Source organism: Oncorhynchus mykiss, chromosome 5, assembly GCF_057628025.1.
Source record: "Oncorhynchus mykiss isolate SJ-2025 chromosome 5, ASM5762802v1, whole genome shotgun sequence".
Classification (NCBI taxonomy): Eukaryota; Metazoa; Chordata; class Actinopteri; order Salmoniformes; family Salmonidae; genus Oncorhynchus; species Oncorhynchus mykiss.
In genome coordinates, this window is record NC_143026.1 from 17,195,380 (window position 1) to 17,211,725 (window position 16,346).

General features: G+C 47.0%; 1 protein-coding gene across 3 annotated transcripts in view; it reads right to left on the reverse strand.

The window, feature by feature from the left end:
* Window positions 1–13,175, reverse strand: part of cnnm4a (cyclin and CBS domain divalent metal cation transport mediator 4a) — a 62,843-nt gene extending 49,668 nt beyond the window's left edge. For all 3 annotated transcript variants that reach the window (XM_036976954.2, XM_090234021.1, XM_090234022.1), the window contains exon 1: window positions 11,647–13,175. In XM_036976954.2, coding sequence (XP_036832849.2) covers window positions 11,647–13,060 — 1,414 coding nt within the window. In that variant the 5' untranslated portion in view covers window positions 13,061–13,175. The remainder of the gene's footprint in view (window positions 1–11,646) is intronic.
* Between the last annotated feature and the right edge of the window lie 3,171 nt (window positions 13,176–16,346).

Consider the following 16,346-nt stretch of genomic DNA (forward strand, 5'->3'; position numbering starts at 1 on the left):
CAGTCAGTACTGGGGTCAATCAGTCAATCAGTCAGTCAGTACTGGGGTCAATCAGTCAGTCAGTACTGGGGTCAGTTCATCAGCCAGTCAGTCCATCAGTACAGGGGTCAGTTAAACAGTCAGTCAGTACTGGGGTCAATCAGTCAGTCAGTACTGGGGTCAATCAGTCAGTCAGTCCGTCAGTACAGGGGTCAGTTAAACAGTCAGTCAGTACTGGGGTCAGTTAATCAGTCAGTCAGTACTGGGGTCAGTCAGTCAGTCAGTACTGGGGTCAATCAGTCAGTCAGTCCGTCAGTACAGGGGTCAGTTAAACAGTCAGTCAGTACTGGGGTCAGTTAATCAGTCAGTCAGTACTGGGGTCAGTCAGTCAGTCAGTACTGGGGTCAGTCAGTCAGTACTGGTGTAATATGTCAGTCAGTACTGGAGTCAGTCAGTACTGGGGTCAGTCAGTCAGTACTGGGGTCAGTCAGTCAGTACTGGGGTCAGTCAGTCAGTACTGGAGTCAGTCAGTCAGTACTGGGGTCAGTCAGTCAGTACTGGGGTCAGTCAGTCAGTCAGTCAGTACTGGGGTCAATCAGTCAGTCAGTCAGTACTGGGGTTAATCAGTCAGTCAGTCAGTACTGGGGTCAATCAGTCAGTCAGTCAGTACTGGGGTCAATCAGTCAGTCAGTACTGGGGTAAATCAGTGAGTCAGTACTGGGGTAAATCAGTCAGTCAGTACTGGAGTCGGTCAGTCAGTTAGTCAGTACTGGGGTCAATCAGTCAGTCAGTACTGGGGTCAATCAGTCAATCAGTCAGTCAGTACTGGGGTCAATCAGTCAGTCAGTACTGGGGTCAGTTCATCAGCCAGTCAGTCCATCAGTACAGGGGTCAGTTAAACAGTCAGTCAGTACTGGGGTCAATCAGTCAGTCAGTACTGGGGTCAATCAGTCAGTCAGTCCGTCAGTACAGGGGTCAGTTAAACAGTCAGTCAGTACTGGGGTCAGTTAATCAGTCAGTCAGTACTGGGGTCAGTCAGTCAGTCAGTACTGGGGTCAATCAGTCAGTCAGTCCGTCAGTACAGGGGTCAGTTAAACAGTCAGTCAGTACTGGGGTCAGTTAATCAGTCAGTCAGTACTGGGGTCAGTCAGTCAGTCAGTACTGGGGTCAGTCAGTCAGTCAGTCAGTACTGGTGTAATATGTCAGTCAGTACTGGGGTCAGTCAGTCAGTACTGGGGTCAGTCAGTACTGGAGTCAGTCAGTCAGTCAGTCAGTCAGTACTGGGGTCAGTCAGTCAGTACTGGGGTCAGTCAGTCAGTACTGGAGTCAGTCAGTCAGTACTGGAGTCAGTCAGTCAGTACTGGAGTCAGTCAGTACTGGGGTCAATCAGTCAGTCAGTACTGGGGTCAGTCAGTCATCAGTACTTGGGTCAGTCAGTCAGTCAGTACTGGGGTCAGTCAGTCAGTCAGTACTGGGGTCAGTTCATCAGTCAGTCAGTCCGTCAGTACTGGGGTCAGTTAAACAGTCTGTCAGTACTGGGGTCAGTTAATCAGTCCGTCAGTACTGGGGTCAGTCAGTCAGTCAGTACTGGGGTCAGTCAGTACTGGGGTCAGTCAGTCAGTCAGTCAGTACTGGGGTCAGTCAGTCAGTACTGGGGTCAGTCAGTCAGTACTGGGGTCAGTCAGTCAGTCAGTACTGGGGTCAGTCAGTCAGTCAGTACTGGGGTCAGTCAGTCAGTCAGTCAGTACTGGGGTAAATCAGTCAGTCAGTCAGTACTGGGGAAAATCAGTCAGTCAGTACTGGTGTAATATGTCAGTCAATACTGGGGTCAGTCAGTCAGTACTGGGGTCAGTCAGTCAGTACTGGGGTCAGTCAGTCAGTACTGGGGTCAATTAGTCAGTCAGTCAGTACTGGAGTCAGTCAGTCAGTACTGGAGTCAGTCAGTCAGTACTGGAGTCAGTCAGTACTGGGGTCAGTCAGTCAGTCAGTACTGGGATCAGTCAGTCAGTCAGTACTGGAGTCAGTCAGTCAGTACTGGGGTCAGTCAGTCAGTACTGGGGTCAGTCAGTCAGTCAGTCAGTCAGTACTGGGGTCAGTCAGTCAGTCAGTCAGTACTGGGGTCAGTCAGTCAGTCAGTACTGGGGTCAGTCAGTCAGTCAGTCAGTCAGTCAGTCAGTCAGTACTGGGGTCAGTCAGTCAGTACTGGGGTCAGTCAGTCAGTCAGTACTGGAGTCAGTCAGTACTGGGGTCAATCAGTCAGTCAGTACTGGGGTCAATCAGTCAGTCAGTACTGGGGTCAGTCAGTCAGTACTGGGGTCAGTCAGTCAGTCAGTACTGGGGTCAGTCAGTCAGTCAGTACTGGGGTCAGTCAGTCAGTACAGGGGTCAGTCGGTCAGTACAGGGGTCAGTCGGTCAGTACTGGGGTCAGTCAGTCAGTCAGTCAGTACAGGGGTCAGTCAGTCAGTCGGTCAGTACAGGGGTCAGTCAGTCAGTCAGTACTGGGGTCAGTCAGACAGTCAGTACTGGGGTCAGTCAGACAGTCAGTACTGGGGTCAGTCAGTCAGTCAATCAGAAGCTGCTTCGTAAAATCAGATGTGTTAGAACAGGGTTGGAAACAAATCCAACAGGAGGGTTGTTCTCCAGGAGTAGTGTTAACGAATTGCCAATTGTCAGTCAGTACTGGGGTCAGTCAGTCATCAGTACTTGGGTCAGTCAGTCAGTCAGTCAGTACTGGGGTCAGTTCATCAGTCAGTCAGTACTGGGGTCAGTTAAACAGTCAGTCAGTACGGGGGCAAGTCAGTCAGTCAGTACTGGGGTCAGTCAGTCAGTACTGGGGTCAGTCAGCACTGGGGTCAATCAGTCAGTCAGTCAGTACTGGAGTCAGTCAGACAGTACTGGAGTCAGTCAGTCAGTACTGGAGTCAGTCAGTACTGGGGTCAGTACTGGGGTCAGTCAGTCAGTCAGTACTGGAGTCAGTCAGTCAGTACTGGGGTCAGTCAGTCAGTACTGGGGTCAGTCAGTCAGTCAGTCAGTACTGGGGTCAGTCAGTCAGTCAGTCAGTCAGTACTGGGGTCAGTCAGTCAGTCAGTCAGTCAGTCAGTCAGTCAGTACTGGGGTCAGTCAGTCAGTACTGGGGTCAGTCAGTCAGTCAGTACTGGAGTCAGTCAGTACTGGGGTCAATCAGTCAGTCAGTACTGGGGTCAATCAGTCAGTCAGTACTGGGGTCAGTCAGTCAGTCAGTACTGGGGTCAGTCAGTCAGTACAGGGGTCAGTCGGTCAGTACAGGGGTCAGTCGGTCAGTACAGGGGTCAGTCGGTCAGTACTGGGGTCAGTCAGTCAGTCAGTCAGTACAGGGGTTGTCAGTCAGTCAGTACTGGGGTCAGTCAGACAGTCAGTACTGGGGTCAGTCAGACAGTCAGTACTGGGGTCAGTCAGTCAGTCAATCAGAAGCTGCTTCGTAAAATCAGATGTGTTAGAACAGGGTTGGAAACAAATCCAACAGGAGGGTTGTTCTCCAGGAGTAGTGTTAACGAATTGCCAATTGTCAGTCAGTACTGGGGTCAGTCAGTCATCAGTACTTGGGTCAGTCAGTCAGTCAGTCAGTACTGGGGTCAGTCAGTCAGTCAGTCAGTACTGGGGTCAGTCAGTCAGTCAATACTGGGGTCAGTTCATCAGTCAGTCAGTACTGGGGTCAGTTCATCAGTCAGTCAGTACTGGGGTCAGTTAAACAGTCAGTCAGTACGGGGGCAAGTCAGTCAGTCAGTACTGGGGTCAGTCAGTCAGTACTGGGGTCAGTCAGCACTGGGGTCAATCAGTCAGTCAGTCAGTACTGGAGTCAGTCAGTCAGTACTGGAGTCAGTCAGTACTGGGGTCAATCAGTCAGTCAGTACTGGGGTCAATCAGTCAGTACTGGGGTCAGTCAGTCAGTACTGGGGTCAGTTCATCAGTCAGTCAGTACTGGGGTCAGTTCATCAGTCAGTCAGTACTGGGGTCAGTTCAGTCAGTCAGTACTGGGGTCAGTTAAACAGTCAGTCAGTACGGGGGCAAGTCAGTCAGTCAGTACTGGGGTCAGTCAGTCTGTCCTGGGGTCAGTCAGCACTGGGGTCAATCAGTCAGTCAGTCAGTACTGGAGTCAGTACTGGGGTCAATCAGTCAGTCAGTACTGGGGTCAATCAGTACTGGGGTCAGTCAGTCAGTACTGGGGTCAGTCAGTCAGTACTGGGGTCAGTCAGTCAGTCAGTACTGGGGTCAGTCAGTCAGTCAGTACTGGGGTCAGTCAGTACTGGGGTCAGTCAGTCAGTCAGTACTGGGGTTAGTCAGTCAGTCAGTACTGGGGTTAGTCAGTCAGTACTGTGGTCAATCAGTCAGTCAGTACTGGGGTCAATCAGTCAGTACTGGAGTCAGTCAGTCAGTACTGGGGTCAGTCAGTCAGTACAGGGGTCAGTCAGTCAGTACAGGGGTCAGTCAGTCAGTACAGGGGTCAGTCAGTCAGTACTGGGGTCAGTCAGTCAGTCAGTACTGGGGTCAGTCAGTCAGTCAGTACTGGGGTCAGTCAGTCAGTACTGGGGTCAGTTCATCAGTCAGTCAGTACTGGGGTCAGTTCATCAGTCAGTCAGTACTGGGGTCAGTTCATCAGTCAGTCAGTACCGGGGTCAGTTCATCAGTCAGTCAGTACCGGGGTCAGTTCATCAGTCAGTCAGTACCGGGGTCAGTTCATCAGTCAGTCAGTACTGGGGTCAGTTCATCAGTCAGTCAGTACTGGGGTCAGTTCATCAGTCAGTCAGTACCGGGGTCAGTTCATCAGTCAGTCAGTACCGGGGTCAGTTCATCAGTCAGTCAGTACCGGGGTCAGTTCATCAGTCAGTCAATACTGGGGTCAGTTCAGTCAGTCAGTACTGGGGTCAGTTAAACAGTCAGTCAGTACGGGGGCAAATCAGTCAGTCAGTACTGGGGTCAATCAGACAGTCAGTCACTACTGGGGTCAATCAGTCAGTCAGTACTGGGGTCAATCAGTCAGTCAGTCAGTACTGGGGTCAGTCAGTCAGTCAGTCAGTACTGGGGTCAGTCAGTCAGTACTGGGGTCAGTCAGTCAGTCAGTACTGGGGTCAATCAGTCAGTCAGTACTGGGGTCAATCAGTCAGTCAGTACTGGGGTCAATCAGTCAGTCAGTACTGGGGTCAATCAGTCAGTCAGTACTGGGATCAATCAGTCAGTCAGTACTGGGGTCAATCAGTCAGTCAGTACTGGGGTCAATCAGTCAGTCAGTACTGGGATCAATCAGTCAGTCAGTAGTGGGGCCAGTTCATCAGTTAGTCAGTACTGGGGTCAGTTAATCAGTCAGTCAGTCAGTCAGTGGGTCAATTGGGTTGTGAAATATCTGAATAGAGAGGAGACTGTTCCTGGTTCCTGGGTGTTAGGGTACTAGAGGTAGTCTACTTAAGTGTACTGTATATAGTTAGTCACATAACCCCCCCCGAGTCTGTTCTGATCTCTGGTTCTTCCCCCAGTTCTCCTCTCTTTAAGCTCTAAATCCATACAAGAAAGGGGGATGGGGATAGAGAGAGACAGAAGGGGGTAATCCATCTCCTGGTTTACTATTTCTCCTCTCCGCTCTTATCCTCCTCTCTGCTCTTATCCTCCTCTCCGCTCTTATCCTCCTCTCCGCTCTTATCCTCCTCTCCGCTCTTATCCTTCTCTCCGCTCTTATCCTCCTCTCTGCTCTTATCCTCCTCTCTTATCCTCCTCTCTGCTCTTATCCTCCTCTCTTATCCTCCTCTCTGCTCTTATCCTCCTCTCCGCTCTTATCTTCCTCTTATCCTCCTCTCTTATCCTCCTCTCTGCTCTTATCCTCCTCTCCGCTCTTATCCTCCTCTCCGCTCTTATCTTCCTCTTATCCTCCTCTCTGCTCTTATCCTCCTCTCTTATCCTCCTCTCTGCTCTTATCCTCCTCTCCGCTCTTATCTTCCTCTTATCCTCCTCTCCGCTCTTATCTTCCTCTTATCCTCCTCTCCGCTCTTATCCTCCTCTTATCCTCCTCTCCGCTCTTATCTTCCTCTTATCCTCCTCTCTGCTCTTATCCTCCTCTCTGCTCTTATCCTCCTCTCCGCTCTTATCTTCCTCTTATCCTCCTCTCTTATCCTCCTCTCCGCTCTTATCTTCCTCTTATCCTCCTCTCTGCTCTTATCCTCCTCTCCGCTCTTATCCTCCTCTCCGATCTTATCCTCCTCTTATCCTCCTCTTATCTTCCCCTCCGCTCTTATCTTCCTCTTATCCTCCTCTCCGCTCTTTTCTTCCTCTTATCCTCCTCTCTTATCCTCCTCTCTGCTCTTATCCTCCTCTCCGCTAACACACACACATATACTGTATACCTTTCCACTGACAACACAGCTGACATCTCACACACTGCTGTCACCCTCCAGCCAATAAAGAAGAGAGTAGAGACACACCAGTGGGTCAGAAGAGTGAGGTCACACGGTGATTATAGTCACAGCGATGATCTGAATGCGTGGTTGTTAGGCTCAGTCAGTGTCGTCCATCTTTGATCTCTGACTGTCTGTGGTGTGAAGATCAGCACTGTCCTGTCACTATCCCTCCACTAGGTCACCATGCTGTCTAACCGCAGATACAAGGCTACTTCAACAACTAAACCTTAACCCTCACCCGTACCTTGTCCCCAACCTTACTCATGTGTTAATGTTGGGATGGAACAAAAGCCTGCATATCCTGTGGGTCTGCAGGACCAGGTGGGGCACTTTACTGTTAGCACCACAGGCACTTTGGCAGCAGCAGCTTGCTCTACAGCTGAGACCCCAGCTCCAGACTGACAGTTCAGCTGTTCCCAACCGATCCAGTCAACCCACTGGTCACCCAGAGAGTGGGTGACCCTCTTTACAATAAGGCCTAGGCTATATATATATATACACACACTTTCGCAAGGCACTGTGTATTCGGCCCCCTTGAACTTTGCAACCTTTTGCCACATTTCAGGCTTCAAACAAAGATATAAAACTGTATTTTTTTGTGAAGAATCAACAACAAGTGGGACACAATCATGAAGTGGAACGACATTTATTGGATATTTCAAACTTTTTTAACCAGTTAGAGCTCTAGGGGCGCTATTTCATTTTTGGATAAAAAACGTTCCCGTTTTAAGCGCGATATTTTGTCACGAAAAGATGCTTGACTATGCATAACACTCTGAAGTTTCAGAATCTGCAAAGATTTTGTCTGTAAGTGCCCCAGAACTCATTCTACAGGCGAAACCAAGATGATGCATCACCCAGGAATTAGCAGAATTTCTGAAGCTCTGTTTTCCATTCTCTCCTTATATGGCTGTGATTGCGCAACGAATGAGCCTACACTTTCTGTCGTTCGCCCAAGGTCTTAGCAGCATTGTGACGTATTTGTAGGCATATCATTGGAAGATTGACCATAAGAGACTACATTTTCCAAGTGTCCGCCTGGTGTCCTGCGTCGAATTTGGTGCGCAATTGCCAGCTGCTTCTACTTTACCATTTGATTCAGGGGAGAAAGCATGTGTCCAAGAACGATGTATCAATGAAGAGATATGTGAAAAACACCTTGATGATTGATTCTAAACAACGTTTGCCATGTTTTCAGTCGATATTATGGAGTTAATTTGGAAAAAAGTTTGCGTTTTGAGGACTGAATTTATGGATTTTTTTTTGGTAGCCAAATGTGATGTATAAAACGGAGCTATTTCTAATGCACAAGGAATCTTTTTGGAAAAACTGAGCATCTGCTATCTAACTGAGAGTATCCTCATTGAAAACATCAGAAGTTCTTCAAAGGTAAATGATTTTATTTGAAGGCTTTTATGTTTTTGTTAATGTTGCGTGCTGGATGCTAACGCTAATGCTAACGCTAAATGCTAACGCGAAATGCTAACTCTAGCTAGCTACTTTTACACAAATGATTGTTTTCCTATGGTTGAGAAGCATATTTTGAAAATCTGAGATGACAGTGTTCTTTACAAAAGGCTAAGCTTGAGCGATGGCATATTTATTTCATTTCATTTGCGATTTTCATAAATAGTTAACGTTGTGTTATGCTAATGAGCTTGCTGATAGATTTACACAATCCTGGATACAGGGGTTTTTTCATAGCTAAACGTGACGCAGAAAACGGAGCGATTTGTCCTAAACAAATAATCTTTCAGGAAAAACTGAACATTTGCTATCTGAGAGTCTCCTCATTGAAAACATCTGAAGTTCTTCAAAGGTAAATGATTTTTTTGAATGCTTTTCTGTTTTTTTGTGTAAATGTTGCCAGCTGAATGCTAATGCTAAATGCTACGTTAGCCATCAATACTGTTACACAAATGCTTGTTTTGCAATGGTTGAGAAGCATATTTTGAAAATCTGAGATGACAGTGTTGTTAACAAAAGGCTAAGCTTGAGAGCTAGCATATTTATTTAATTTCATTTGCGATTTTCATGAATAGTTAACGTTGCGTTATGGTAATGAGCTTGAGTCTGTATTCACGATCCCGGATCCGGGATGGGGAGATCAGAAAGGTTAACAAATCAAAAACTGACAAATTGGGCGTGCAAAATGATTCAGCCCCCTTAAGTTAATACTTTGTAGCGCCACCTTTTGCTGCGATTACAGCTGTAAGTCGCTTGGGGTATGTCTCTATCAGTTTTGCACATCGAGAGACTGAATTTTTTTCCCATTCCTCCTTGCAAAACAGCTCGAGCTCAGTGAGGTTGGATGGAGAGCATTTGTGAACAGCAGTTCAGTTCTTTCCACAGATTCTCGATTGGATTCAGGTCTGGACTTTTGACTTGGCCATTCTAACACTTGATATGTTTATTTTTGAACCATTCCATTGTAGATTTTGCTTTGTGTTTTATGTTATGTTTTCATTGTCTTGTTGGAAGACAAATCTCTGTCCCAGTCTCAGGTCTTTTGCAGACTCCATCAGGTTTTCTTCCAGAATGGTCCTGTATTTGGCTCCATCCATCTTCCCATCAATTTTAACCATCTTCCCTGTCCCTGCTGAAGAAAAGCAGGCCCAAACCATGATGCTGCCACCACCATGTTTGACAGTGGGCATGGTGTGTTCAGGGTGATGAGCTGTGTTGCTTTTACGCCAAACATAACGTTTTGCATTGTTGCCAAAAAGTTCAATTTTGGTTTCATCTGACCAGAGCACCTTCTTCCACATGTTTGGTGTGTCTCCCAGGTGGCTTGTGGCAAACTTTAAACAACACTTTTTATGGATATCTTTAAGAAATGTCTTTCTTCTTGCCACTCTTCCATAAAGGCCAGATTTGTGCAATATACGACTGATTGTTGTCCTATGGACAGAGTCTCCCACCTCAGCTGTAGATCTCTGCACTTCATCCAGAGTGATCATGGGCCTCTTGGCTGCATCTCTGATCAGTCTTCTCCTTGTATGAGCTGAAAGTTTAGAGGGACGGCCAGGTCTTGGTAGATTTGCAGTGGTCTGATACTCCTTCCATTTCAATATTATCGCTTGCACAGTGCTCCTTGGGATGTTTAAAGCTTGGGAAATCTTTTTGTATCCAAATCCGGCTTTAAACTTCTTCACAACAGTATCTCGGACCTGCCTGGTGTGTTCCTTGTTCTTCATGATTCTCTCTGCGTTTTTAACGGACCTCTGAGACTATCTATCACAGTGCAGGTGCATTTATACGGAGACTTGATTACACACAGGTGGATTGTATTTATCATCATTAGTCATTTAGGTCAACATTGGATCATTCAGAGATCCTCACTGAACTTCTGGAGAGAGTTTGCTGCACTGAAAGTAAAGGGGCTGAATAATTTTGCATGCCCAATTTATCAGTTTTTGTTTTGTTAAAAAAGTTTGAAATATCCAATAAATGTCGCGTTCCACTTCATGATTGTGTCCCACTTATTGTTGATTCTTCACAAAAAAATACACTTTTATATCTTTATGTTTGAAGCCTGAAATGTGGCAAAAGGTCGCAAAGTTCAAGGGGGCCGAATACTTTCGCAAGGCACTGTATATATATATATTATAAACAGTTATGACAGCTGGTGACATCTGTTATTCTTCACACACTCTCAATGATACAAACTGTAGTTTGGGTCAGCTAACTGGCAAGGCATATAGTTAGCCACCTAGGTTGTGTTATAAGCATGCAACATCAAATGATGTTATCAACTTGATGTTGATAACATGCATTACAACTTTTGAGTGAGGGGTTACAACAGCCTAGCTAGCCTAGCCCCTGGATAGCCCTAAGACTGAGAGACGATAGCAGCCCTAAGACTGAGAGACGACAGCAGCCCTAAGACTGGGAGACGATAGCAGCCCTAAGAGTGAGAGATGATAGCAGCCCTAAGAGTGAGTGACGATAGCAGCCCTAAGAGTGAGTGACGATAGCAGCCCTAAGAGTGAGTGACGATAGCAGCCCTAAGAGTGAGAGACGATAGCAGCCCTGAGAGTGAGTGACGATAGCAGCCCTGAGAATGAGAGACGATAGCAGCCCTGAGAGTGAGAGACGATAGCAGCCCTAAGAGTGAGTGACGATAGCAGCCCTAAGAGTGAGTGACGATAGCAGCCCTAAGAGTGAGTGACGATAGCAGCCCTAAGAGTGAGTGACGATAGCAGCCCTAAGAGTGAGTGACCATAGCAGCCCTCAGAGTGAGTGACGATAGCAGCCCTAAGAGTGAGTGACGATAGCAGCCCTAAGAGTGAGTGACGATAGCAGCCCTAAGAGTGAGTGACGATAGCAGCCCTAAGAGTGAGTGACGATAGCAGCCCTAAGAGTGAGTGACGATAGCAGCCCTAAGAGTGAGTGACGATAGCAGCCCTAAGAGTGAGTGACGATAGCAGCCCTAAGAGTGAGTGACGATAGCAGCCCTAAGAGTGAGTGACGATAGCAGCCCTAAGACTGAGAGACGATAGCAGCCCTAAGAGTGAGTGACGATAGCAGCCCTAAGACTGAGTGACGATAGCAGCCCTAAGACTGAGTGACGATAGCAGCCCTAAGACTGAGTGACGATAGCAGCCCTAAGACTGAGTGACGATAGCAGCCCTAAGACTGAGTGACGATAGCAGCCCTAAGACTGAGTGACGATAGCAGCCCTAAGAGTGAGTGACGATAGCAGCCCTAAGAGTGAGTGACGATAGCAGCCCTAAGAGTGAGTGACGATAGCAGCCCTAAGAGTGAGTGACGATAGCAGCCCTAGCCCAATGCTCTCCCCCCGTGTGGCCCTACTTTCCTAAATGACAACAGAACTGAAATGACAACAGAATGGACCAATAACTAATTATGGCAAAGTTCCTGGAGAGTTATAGGTACAGACTTCTGTTCCAGGCCAGCACTAACACAGCTGATTCAACTAATCAACCAGGTGTGAATAGTGCAGGTCTAGAACAAAAACCTATTCCCTGTAGCTATCCAGAGACAGAGTTGATGACCCCTAGATTGTGATGTGTCACAGTTGTTCCCTGCCATGACAACTGGGTTGAGATATTCCACTCATCAATACAGCCAGGGGCACATCTGTCTCAGTGTGTGTGTGTGTATATGAGTGTATTGATTATGGGGAGTGACGGATGCATTATAAATAGTTTTCCATACATCAACCATGTATGTAAATATGATGTATGACACATGCTTCCCCCGACCCTCCAGATATACACACCTTTCTTGAACTCCTCCAGCATGGAGTCCAGCCGTGTGTCGTGGAACACAAAGTGGACAGGGTGGTTGTAGAACTTGGTGATGGTCTTCAGGGTGGTGCAGTCATCAGGGTCCACGAACGCCAGGTCCTTCACGTACAGGATGTCCACGATGTTGGAGCGCTCGTCGTCGAACACGGGGATACGCGTGTAGCCGCTCTCCATGATCTCTGACATGGTGTTGAAGTCAAGGACCGCGTCGTTCTGGATCATGAAGCAGTGGGCCAGAGGAGTCATCACGCTCTCCACCGTCTTATTCCGGAGTTCCAGCGCTCCTTGGATCATGTTGAGCTCCTCTTTGACCAGGTCGTTGTACGGTTCCGTCACCCTGAGCATCTCCACCAGCTTCTCGCGGTTATACACAGTGCCGATCTCCTGGCCTAGGAGCACGTCTAGGAGCTTGCTGACGGGGAAGGAGAGGGGGAAGGTGAGCAACATGAAGAACTTGGTCACCTGGATGGTGTTGGCGCCCACCGCCAGCCCGTGGCGAGAACACAGCGCCTGGGGGACTATCTCACCGAAAATCACAATACCCACTGTGGAGGCGACCACGGCGCCCAGCCCAGAGCCTATCAGGTCATCCAGGAGAATGGTGAGTGTGGTATTGACCAAGACGTTACCAAGCAACAGAGAACAGAGAAGGTAGTTCCCCTTGCTGCGGATGGGCTCAATTTTGCGGGCGTATTTCTTCTCCTTCTCTGAGCCACAGCTCTGGACTATACGGAGCTCCATGGGGTCCAGAGCCATGAGCCCCAGGTTCAGCCCGCTGAACATGCCAGACAGCACCAACAGACAGCAGATGAGGATGATCTGGAACCACAGGGGGAGGAGAGTTTTTTCCCCCTCCACCACCCGCAGTCTCCCGTCGCTATCCCCGAGCAGAGCCCACCTACCATCAGCCAAACTCCTGATGCACAGCCCATACTCCTTGTGCGGCTCGCTCTTACGAAGCGGTTTAATGTTTATGCTGAGTACCCCCGTGGTTCCCCGGCTACTGATGTTCATGTAGTTTGCGATGCTGAAGTCTTTTGTGAAATCAACACAAGTGCTGTTAGGTGTGTCGTCAATAATGTTATTGTTTCCCCCATCCTCGCTCCCATCCCCTCGTTCTGTGAAGCGTATCTGAGCCCAGGTGCCCGAGTTGAGCTGCACTCCGTAGAACCGGAGCTGCACTGTGCTCTCCTCCGTTAATTGGATGACCCCATCGTCAGTGGTCGAGGCCGGTTTGTCGCTCCTCTCCAGCCGCATACCGAGCACCTGGCTCCCGCTACTGCGGACACTCGAAGTGGCTGTCTCTGTGCGTCCCCCCACTGCACTCCAAAAGAAAACGATTAGAGTCAGAACGTAGCCTTGCTGCCCGCTCCATTCTGTCGCCATGTTTGTTTCACTGTACTGGCGACCTAGGTGCTGACGTCACTACTCATCTCCCTCCAGCCCCGCTCCTATTACCATAATAACCCTAAAGCACCGCCTATCGGACACGGCAGGTATAGCCATACACACGTACACGTGTGTAACATACTGTTGGGGTTCAGCACAGGAGGTTAGTGGCACCTTCATTGGGGAGGACGGGCTCGTGGTAATGGCTGGCGTGGAATAGGTGGGATAGTATCAAAAACATTAAACACATGGTTTCCATGTGTTTGATGCTATTCCATTGACTCCGTTCCAGCCATTATTACGAACCATCCTCCCTACCCCTTGACGTTCACATGTTGTTGTGTTACAGTCTGAATTGAAAATGGATTAAATAGATTTTTCTCTCACACCCATCTACACACAAAGTGAAAACATGTTTTATAATTTTGATCAAATGTATTGAAAATGACATACAGAAATATTACATTTACATAATTATTCACACCCCTGAGTTACACCTTTGGCAGCGATTACAGCTGTGAGTCTTTCTGGGTAAGTCTTTAAGAGCTTTGCACGCCTGGGTTGTACACTATTTACACATTATTCTTTTTTAATTCTTCAAGCTCTGAAGTTGGTTGTTGATCGTTGTTAGACAGCCAAGTCAAGCTGTAACTCGGTCACTCAGGAACATTCAATGTCGTCTTGGTTAGCAACTTCAGTGTAGATTTGGCCTTGTGTTTTAGGTTATTGTCCTGCTGAAAGGAGAATTTGTCTTCTAGTGTCTGTTGGAAAGCAGACTGAACCAGATTTTCCTCTAGGACTTACTTTGCCTGTGCTTAGTTCTACTCCGTTGCATTTTATCCCCCAAAAATCCCTTGTCCTTGCCAATGACAAGCATACCCATAACCTGATGCAATCACCACCATGCTTGAAAATATGAAGACTGGTACTCAGTGATGTGTGTGTTGGATTTGCCCCAAACATAAAGCTTTGTATTCAGGACATAAAGTTAATGTCTTTGTCTTTGTCATTATTTAAAAATTTTACTTTATTGCCAAAAGGATGCATGTTTTGGAATATTTTATTCTGTACAGGCTTCTTTCTTTTCACTCTGTCATTTAAGTTAGTATTGTGGAGTAACTACAATGTTGTTGATCCGTCCTCAGTTTTCTCCTATCACAGCCATTAAAGTCTATAACTGTTTTAAAGTCACCATTGGCCTCATGGTGAAATCCCTCTCCGGCAACTGAGTTAGGAAATACCCTTGTATCTTTGTATTTACTGGGTGTATTGATACACAAGCCATAGTGTAATGAATAACTTGCTCAAAATAATGTTCAATGTAATTTTTTTTTACCCATTTACCAATCAGTGCCCTTCTTTGTGAGGCATTGGAAAACCTCCCTGAGACATTGCAGCTTTTCATTTTTTATTAATTTGTAAAAAATAATAATAACAATCAAGAAACATAATTCCACTTTGACATTATGGGGTATTATGTGTAGGCCAGTGTCACTACATCTCAAATGAATCCGTTTTCAGGTTGTAACAGAACAAGAGGGGTGTGAATGCATTCTGAAGTCACTGTATACCCCAGTGATTGACACTTGACTATGATCGGGACAATGTTCTGAGCTGCACGTTCACGCCGGACAGCGCTGCAGTGTTCTCGTGTCGCACGCCGTGGGCATGAATGGTAGAATCTGGCAAGCACGAATGCTATTGGGTGCGTCCTCTTCCCAGGCGTTGCTGACCCATGCAAGATCTTACATTGCCTGGATAGGTATTTTAAGTATCAGCTAACCACATTATATGTTAATCTGTCACAGTCAAAATCTGACACAGTCAATGACGTCGCACTTCGCTTTGATGCATGCAACGCTACCTCTATGTACACTTACTGTATGTTCACTACATGACCAAAAGTATGTGGACACCTGCTCGTCGAACATCTCATTCCAAAATGATGGGAATTAATATGAAGTTGGTCCCCCCTTTGCTGCTATAACAGCCTCCATTATTCTGGGAAGGCTTTCTACTAGATGTTGGAACACTGCTGCAGGGACTTGCTTCCATTCAGCCACAAGAACATTAGTGAGGTCGGGCGCTGATGTTGGGCGATTAGACCTGGCTCGCAGTCGGCATAACAATTCATGCAGTCTAATCAAGTTCTTCAACACCTATCTCGATAAACCATTTCTGTATGGACCTCGCTTTGTGCACGGAGGAATTGTCATACTGAAACAGGAAAGGGCCTTCCCCAAACTGTTGCCACAAAGGTGGAAGCACAGAATCGTCTAGAATATCATTGTATGCTGTTGCGTTAATATTTCCCTTCACTGGAACTAAGGGGCCTAGCCCGGACTATGAAAAACAGCCCAGACCATTATTCCTCCTCTACCAAACTTTACAGTTGGCACAATGCATTGAAGCAGGTATTGTTCTCCTGGCATCTGCCAAAACCAGATTTGTCCATCTGACTGCCAGATGGTAAATCGTGATTCATCACTCCAGAGAAGACGTTTCTGCTCAACCATGGAAACCCATTTAATGAAGCTCCCAACAAACAGTTCTTGTGCTGATGTTGCTTCCAGAGACAGTTTGGAACTCGACAGTGAGCGTTACAACCAAGGACAGACGATTTTTACGTGCTACGCGCTTCAGCACTTGGCGGTCCATTCTGTGAGCTGTGTGGCTACTTGGTGGCTGAACCAGTGTTCCCATTTCACAATAACAGCACTTACAGATGACCAGGGCAGCTCTAGCAGGGCAGTAATTTGACGAACTGACTTGTTGGAAAGGTGGCATCCTATGACAGTGTCACTGAGCTCTTTAGTAAGGCATTGTCAATAAGAATTTGTTCATAACATTCTACTGTCAATGTTTGTCTATGGAGATTACATTTTCAACAACGGGTGTGTCTGAAATAGTTGAAGGGTGTCCCCATACTTTTATATATAGTGTATGTACTTCGAGTTAGTGTTAGCCAGACTAATTATGTAGACCTATAGTGTACACACATTTTGGACTGATCAATTTTAGTGTTTGCTAATTTCATTCTGTATCTTATCATTTATTAGGCTAACCGTTATGATTGTGTTTATAGCACAGACATAGGCTTTATAGTCACCTCAAATGGTCTACAAGAAAGAACATTCTAACATTGCGCCTAATCAATGATCCATGTCTTGCGTCTTGATATCAGCCCAAGGCATATTATCCCTAATTAAATTGCATCATTACATTTTGCCATAAAGGACCAAGGAAATGTGGCAGAGTGAATCCTGCAGTTTATAGACAGTCA